At 47.5% G+C, this 6,695-nt stretch overlaps 1 protein-coding gene across 1 annotated transcript; it reads right to left on the bottom strand.

Moving 5' to 3' along the window:
- Nucleotides 1–3,851: 3,851 nt before the first annotated feature.
- LOC119341018 (chaperone protein dnaJ 10-like) lies at nt 3,852–6,240 on the bottom strand. The gene is made up of 10 exons (XM_037612918.1): nt 6,012–6,240; nt 5,860–5,919; nt 5,680–5,762; nt 5,434–5,587; nt 5,233–5,362; nt 4,985–5,143; nt 4,724–4,905; nt 4,550–4,630; nt 4,308–4,433; nt 3,852–4,219 (listed from the first exon to the last, which is right to left on the bottom strand). The coding sequence occupies exons 1-10, from the start codon at nt 6,096–6,098 to the stop codon at nt 4,145–4,147; spliced, it is 1,137 nt and encodes a 378-aa protein (XP_037468815.1). The 5' UTR covers nt 6,099–6,240; the 3' UTR covers nt 3,852–4,144.
- Between the last annotated feature and the right edge of the window lie 455 nt (nt 6,241–6,695).

Genomic DNA, 6,695 nt, shown 5'->3' with positions numbered 1-6,695 from the left:
AGAAGATTGGTACAATTATGGAGTCTAAGTAATCTACATGCTTTGAGGATATTTTTCCTATGGGAGATACGCAAAGCACTTCTAGACAGGAATCTGAGGAGACTCCTGAGCTTGCCATTCCTATGAAATATTATGAACAAACACATGACGAAAATCCCGAGGAGGATCATGGGGAAACCCTTGGTAGGGGGCAAGAGACAACATACTGCAAAGACCTTTGGTGATGATTTCTTCGTGTACCTCGTGGATGATACTCCCACTTCTTTTTCAGAAGCATATGCCTCTCTAGAAGCTGACTACTGGAAGGATGCGGTCCGTAGCGAGATGGATTCCATCATGGCTAACGGGACATGGGAGATCACTGAACGTCCCTATGGTTGCAAACCATTGGGATGTAAGTGGGTGTTCAAAAAGAAGCTTAGGCCTGATGGTACAATTGAGAAGTACAAGGCTAGGCTTGTGGCCAAGGGCTATGACCAGAAAGAAGAGGAAGATTTCTTTGATACTTATTCACTTGTGGCCAGGCTGACCACCATTCGAGTATTACTATCGTTTGCGGCCTCGCATGGTCTTCTCATCCACCAGATGGATGTTAAGACGGCTTTCCTGGATGGAGAGCTAGACGAGGAAATCTGCATGCAACAGCCAGATGGCTTTGTGATAGATGGTCAGGAAGGAAAAGTGTGTAGGTTGCTGAAATATTTATATGGCCTGAAACAAGCACCTAAGCAATGGCATGACAAGTTTAATACAACACTGACATCAGCTGGCTTTGTTGTTAATGAAGCTGACAAATGTGTATACTATCGCCATGGTGGGGGCGAAGGAGTTATATTGTGCTTGTATGTTGATGACATACTGATATTCGGAACCAACCTCAAAGTCATTGAGGAGGTCAAGTCATTTCTATCTCAGAATTTTGAGATGAAAGACCTTGGTGTGGCTAATGTTATCTTGAACATCAAGCTACTAAGAGATAATGAGGGTGGGATTACACTTCTGCAATCCCATTATGTTGAGAAGTGCTGAGTCATTTTGGGTATTCGGATTGCAAACCATTTCAAACACCATATGATCCTAGCGTGTTGATTCAAAAGTTCGAAGGCACGGCTAAAGATCAACTGAGATACTCTCAAATCATTGGTTCACTCATGTACCTAGCAAGCGCTATGAGGCCTGACATCGCATTTGTTGTGAGCAAACTGAGCTGATTTGTTCCAAACGGGGTGATCGACACTGCCATGCTATTGAAAGAGTTATGCGCTATCTGAAAGGTACTATGAACTATGGACTTCACTATTTCGGAGACCCGTCGGTACTTGAAGGGTATACTGATGCGAATTGGATCTCTAATATCGATGAGATGAAGTCCACAACTAGGTATATGTTTACTCTTGGAGGTGGCGCCGTTTCCTGGAAGTCTTGCAAGCAAACTATATTAACGAGATCGACAATGGAAGCAGAATTAACAGCGATAGACACATCTGGTGTCGAAGCAGGATGGCTTCGAGATCTTTAGATGGACTTGCCATTGGTTGAGAAACCGGTTCCGGCGATCCTTATGAACTGTGACAATCAGAATGTTATCACCAAGGTGAAGAGTTCAAAGGACAACATGAATTCCAACAAACACATAAGAATGAGATTAAAAGCTGTCAGAAAATTAAGAAACTTCAGAGTGATAGCGTTGGACTATGTCCAGACGGCTAAGAATCTGGCAGATCCCTTTACAAAAGGGCTATCGCGTGTCGTGATAGATAATGCATCAAGGGAGATGGGTATGAGACCCACATGAGTTGCCATGGTGGCAACCCAACCTATGTGATCGGAGATCCCGTGAAGTAGGACCTGAGAAAACAAGACAGTGGTGAACTAAGGAGAGTAACTATACTAACTCACTCCATTGGAGATGCAATACTCTCAATATTGTATGGTAGGATGACTATTATCTTAATGTGTTCCAAATCTTATGTAAGCAAGATGCTATCCTACAGAGCAATCTTTGGAGGAATACACCTATATGAGCCCGGCTTCTGGTCACGGTCTATGAGATTGCGGTGATCTCTAGTAAGTTCATGAATAGGCCAGGCGTGTGACTTATATGCTCCACCCGAGGGGTCAACCTTCGGCAGCCTAGTACTAGTAAGACATGTGGTGAAGCTACTTTACGCCAAACTGACAATCCAAGGCTTAGTCCATTGTTCAGTTGTGAAGGAGTGTAGCTACTTGCTCTAGATGAAGTTCAACCTTAACAGGTCTTCACCGAAACACTGATATATCGAAACAACAATTGGAACAGAGGACACAGTCGGCCCTCGAGATCTGGTGGGGGATTGTTGAAATATTAGGGTGGGCTGAAGGCCCATCTAACAATTTCTGAAAATCCCCAAGGGTCCATGTGGGTTTAATTGGCACTAGGTGTAGTGAGAAGTTTAGTCACATCCCGAAAGTTGGAGAGGAGTTGAACCTCCTTATAAGGGTTTCTCTTCCACATGCTATTGGACCTTGAGAACAGAAGAGGCCCTCGCGCACTCATCCTCCATCGCGCCGCGTCGCGGGTTGCGGGAATGAGCCGAGCCGAGCTCACACCTATGCGCTTATTTTTGTCGGTCAGTGACGGAGAGTTCCTGGCAGCTGGGCCACGATCTGAGACGTCGGGTCGTGGGCTGTCACGGCCTCGTACGTGGGTCGAGCCCACGTCTCTCCACGCGGCCGCGCCTATATAAGTGTGAGGCGCCTCCTAACCCTAGCCGTCACGCGAAACAGATCGCATATCTGCCTCCGCCCACTATCGTTCCTTTTGCTGCCGCTGCCGCTGTCGACGGCGACTCCACCCCGTTCACCGCTTACACGGTTGACGGGAGAGCAGGTCTCCGAAACCCCGCCTCTCCGGATCATGTACGGGAGAGGGGCAATTAGATTTTTAGGAAGCGACTACGCGACTGCTCGCCTCCGTTCGTCTAGTTCCTCTATGTTTGCGTCGTCTTCATCATCACGATGTCTTAGTCCGACGCCGACCGTCTCGCCGTCGAGAAGCTCGAGGCCGACAAGAAGGCCGCCGAGGCCGCCACTGCTTCTGCATGACCTACTAGAGGGTATAACGCGTTTATCCTGCTTGTGTTTATTTCCGTATTAGCAGCACTAGCATCATGTGTTGATGTGTTTAGTGTTTGCATAATACGTGCTTGTCTAGATGAGAATCAGTATGTCGTTAATTCTATCAATGCCATGCTAGTGATCTATTTATATGGATTAAATTAATTGAAAAGTTGCCTATTTACTCAACAGATTATACTAAGGTGATGATGCCCCCCGTATTATAGGAGGACTCCGAGTCATCGGCCTGGCCCACCCTGTGACTATTGCGCCGGATACATCCTCCTTGGATATAATCGGGTGTTTATGTCATCACCTGCCGATGGTGCGGGTGCATGGTGGGGCGGTGAAGGCTTGTGGGGGTATTGTTTGGGCTGTTGGCCATGCCCAGGTTTACCACCAATAAATTTGGGTTGGAGGTGCGGTATCATCACAGCGTCTACAATGTTAGATTTTGGTGGTACTCCCTTTGTTCGAAAAAGTTTGTCTCAAACTTGTCCCTCAAATGGATCTTGATGCTAGATACTCCCTTCGTCCGGAAATACTTGTCATCAAAAAGATATGTATTTCCGGACGAAGGGAGTACTTAATGCTAGATACATCCATTTGAGGGATAACATTTTTCGAATGGAGGGAGTATTTTTTTTTCAGTTTGCGCCATTCGGGCGTCGACGGATGTACTTGGTTCCTGGTCGGTTCTTTTGTTTGTATCCCCTTCATGCTAGATTATGAGCCAATAAAAAGGGCCTTTTATCTAAGACAAACAGATTTTCTATTATTATTTTCGTAGAAACACCAAAATAGAACAATTACAGAAAGCACGGAACAATCAGGTATGGTCTATTTCAAAAGCTATGCTCATGCGAGTGAAAAGGGGGTACTCTAAAGCTTTAACTGTTGGATCTGATCACCAGTGCTGAAGCAGCATATAAACATATATCCATACCCTTCAGGTAACTGAAGGATGGTGGTGCATGACCCCAGCTGTTGTGAATCATATATCTGGTATAACTCGGGTATCTTCGAAAGGTTTCGTAGTCTCCCTGCTTCATTTCCGGGGTTCGAAGTCATCGTCAACGTCATATGCGGGGTTGCATAAGCATCTAAATAGCCTGCCAATTCCCTGTACAACAACATTTTTGAACTTATCTCACTAAACATATTTGAATGTGTAACGTATACACATGTTTGTATGGTTGTTGAAAAATTGCCTGAGTAAGCGCTGGAGTCCGATATGTCACTGTCCGTGATGCCTCCTCGTCTGAACTTTCATCTGAGCTGCTGTCATCGTCGAGAATGGTTGGCTTTGATGGCCCAGGTAATGCCTCTTTTTCCCTCTATTCTCATTCCAGTTGATCAAAGATGGAATTTATGAAATATACTCAATTCAGGGTTTTTTTTGTTTACACATGTAGTACATGAATTGTCCGAAAGAAAACGTCAAACAATGTACCTGAAATATTTTTCCGAGATTTCTCAAGGCCATTGCACGGGCCTTGAGGTCCTCTTTCTTGACATTATTTTCATGCAGCACCTGTCAAGAAGTTAAAAACTTGTCAAATCATATTGTTGTACTAGTAACAGATTAATATGGGAGTACGTATTTCAGTAAAGAAGACGCACATACCATTTCACAGACATGTAGGAGCGTGACTTCAATATCCACAACGTTGAGCTTCCAAATTGAACTCATCATCAGGTCCTTGTTCATTCTCATCTGCATATCGACGTCCTTCTCAGTGGCAGCGCCCCCGTCCTTGGCACTCTGCCGGCATGCCTCCTCTTGCAGCTGCAGCAGCTGCAGAGCTCCTGCATTGTTCTTTTCGCGCCTTAATCAGTCGGCAACTTCAACCATCACAACCATGGCAACAATTGGGGAAGTTTTCACCTTTCGCTGCCGTGATCTGTGACCTCCAGAGGTGGCCCTTGTTCCTCACCCACTCGGTCAGGAACGGAACTCCCAGGTACATGGCCTTCTTGCCGAGCTCCTTGGCAGCTTGTCGGGAGTAAACGTATCCGATGGTGCGACGAATGTCCAGTGCGTATGCTGTGAGCAGCAAAGCATTTCACAAAGATTCAGATGAAACCCATCAAGAGAAGAACACAGCTGTAGTTTGTAGGGATCATCATACTGACAAGTGCTGGAAAGCCTCTTCGCCTCAGATTCGGCACGATGAGCGAATCCCTCCATGTCACCACTCACATACTGCGAGAGGAACTTGTTGAGGAATCTAGCTAGCTTCTCTTCTCGTTCCCTTTGTACACCCTTCATCGCAGCAGTGTTTTTTAGAGATATATGTGTACGTTTTGGGCAACGGGAGATATGCATGTGCCTACCTTGAGCCTGTCCTGAAGCTTCTCGGCGCTGCCGTTGTCGCTGGCCATCTCTGAGGAAGCCATTGTTGCCATTGCAAGATGCCCAATGTAGTCCTCGAACAGCTCGCTCCCGAACAGGAGGGTGAAGACCAGAGCACCATCTAGAATATTGTCCCTGAGAAACAGAAAAATATTTGTCAGAGTGAAGCTTGAACTGCTGCTTCGGAGCTGAGTTTCATCTGGGATCAAATGGGGCAGGGCAGACACCTGGATATGCTAGTCTTGCCATAACCGTCGTAGGCCTTTCTCTGCAAAGGGTCACTCAGGACCTGGTAGGCCTCTCCAAGAGCCTACATATATAGCACCATAACAACAAGAATCTCAACACCCACCCACCAACCGATCCTGCTACAATATCAATCGACTTGAGCCACACGAAGCAAGAACCTGAAACTTGTCGGACGCCTGCGGATCGTCGGGGTTTTTGTCAGGATGCACCTGCCTCGCCTGAAGACAGGACACGAAACGAAACCTCCAAATCAGCAAGCTAGCGGAAAGCGACAATGCGCTAGGCAGGCAGAGGCAGGTAAAACGGGGACCTTGATGTAGTAGGCCTTGCGGATCTCGTCGTCCGAGGCGGCGGGGCTGACGCCGAGCGCGTCGTAGTACTCGGTCTCCTTCGCCATGGCGACCGCCGCTCCCTGTCAAGGAAGAACACTCCCGGAACCGAACAGGAGACCACCAGAGCAGAGCATGGAAGTGGTGGTCTGGTGGAGGAAGAAGAGTAAAGGAAAGCCGCATCATCACCATTCATTGCCCAACGAGGTGGGGAGCCACCCTCCACAGGCCACCGGGCCATCTTTTATCTTTCCAGTGACGCACAGCGCGGCGCGGCCGGGGGGAGCATTAAACAAATCGCCGGGCGGCCTAGTGGTGGTGGAATGGAACGTGGCACTGCATTTTATTTCTCCAGATGTCCTCCTTTCTCCGGGGAGCAGCGGATCAAAAGTTCATTCTACTCTTTATTCATGTGTCTTTGCCTGCGTCCCCCTTTAGACCAGAACTTATCTGCAAATTAAGGCTTTTATTTACATACCGATTGTAGCTGTGTGCAAGGAATAAGAGCAACTCCAACGGGCCGACGGCGCTTTTGTTCGTTTGGGTCGGCCGCCCGCCCGTCGTCCGCCTTCTTTTAGATTTGGGTAGCCAGCGCGCCCGACGCGCCGACCCATTTTATGACCACGCGCGCTTTAGATCATGCCAGCGCGCGGGAAAGGTTCGCG

Source organism: Triticum dicoccoides, chromosome 7B (assembly GCF_002162155.2).
Source record: "Triticum dicoccoides isolate Atlit2015 ecotype Zavitan chromosome 7B, WEW_v2.0, whole genome shotgun sequence".
Classification (NCBI taxonomy): domain Eukaryota; kingdom Viridiplantae; phylum Streptophyta; class Magnoliopsida; order Poales; family Poaceae; genus Triticum; species Triticum dicoccoides.
Note: the sequence above shows the minus strand (reverse complement) of the source record. Positions and strands in the feature narration are given on the sequence as shown.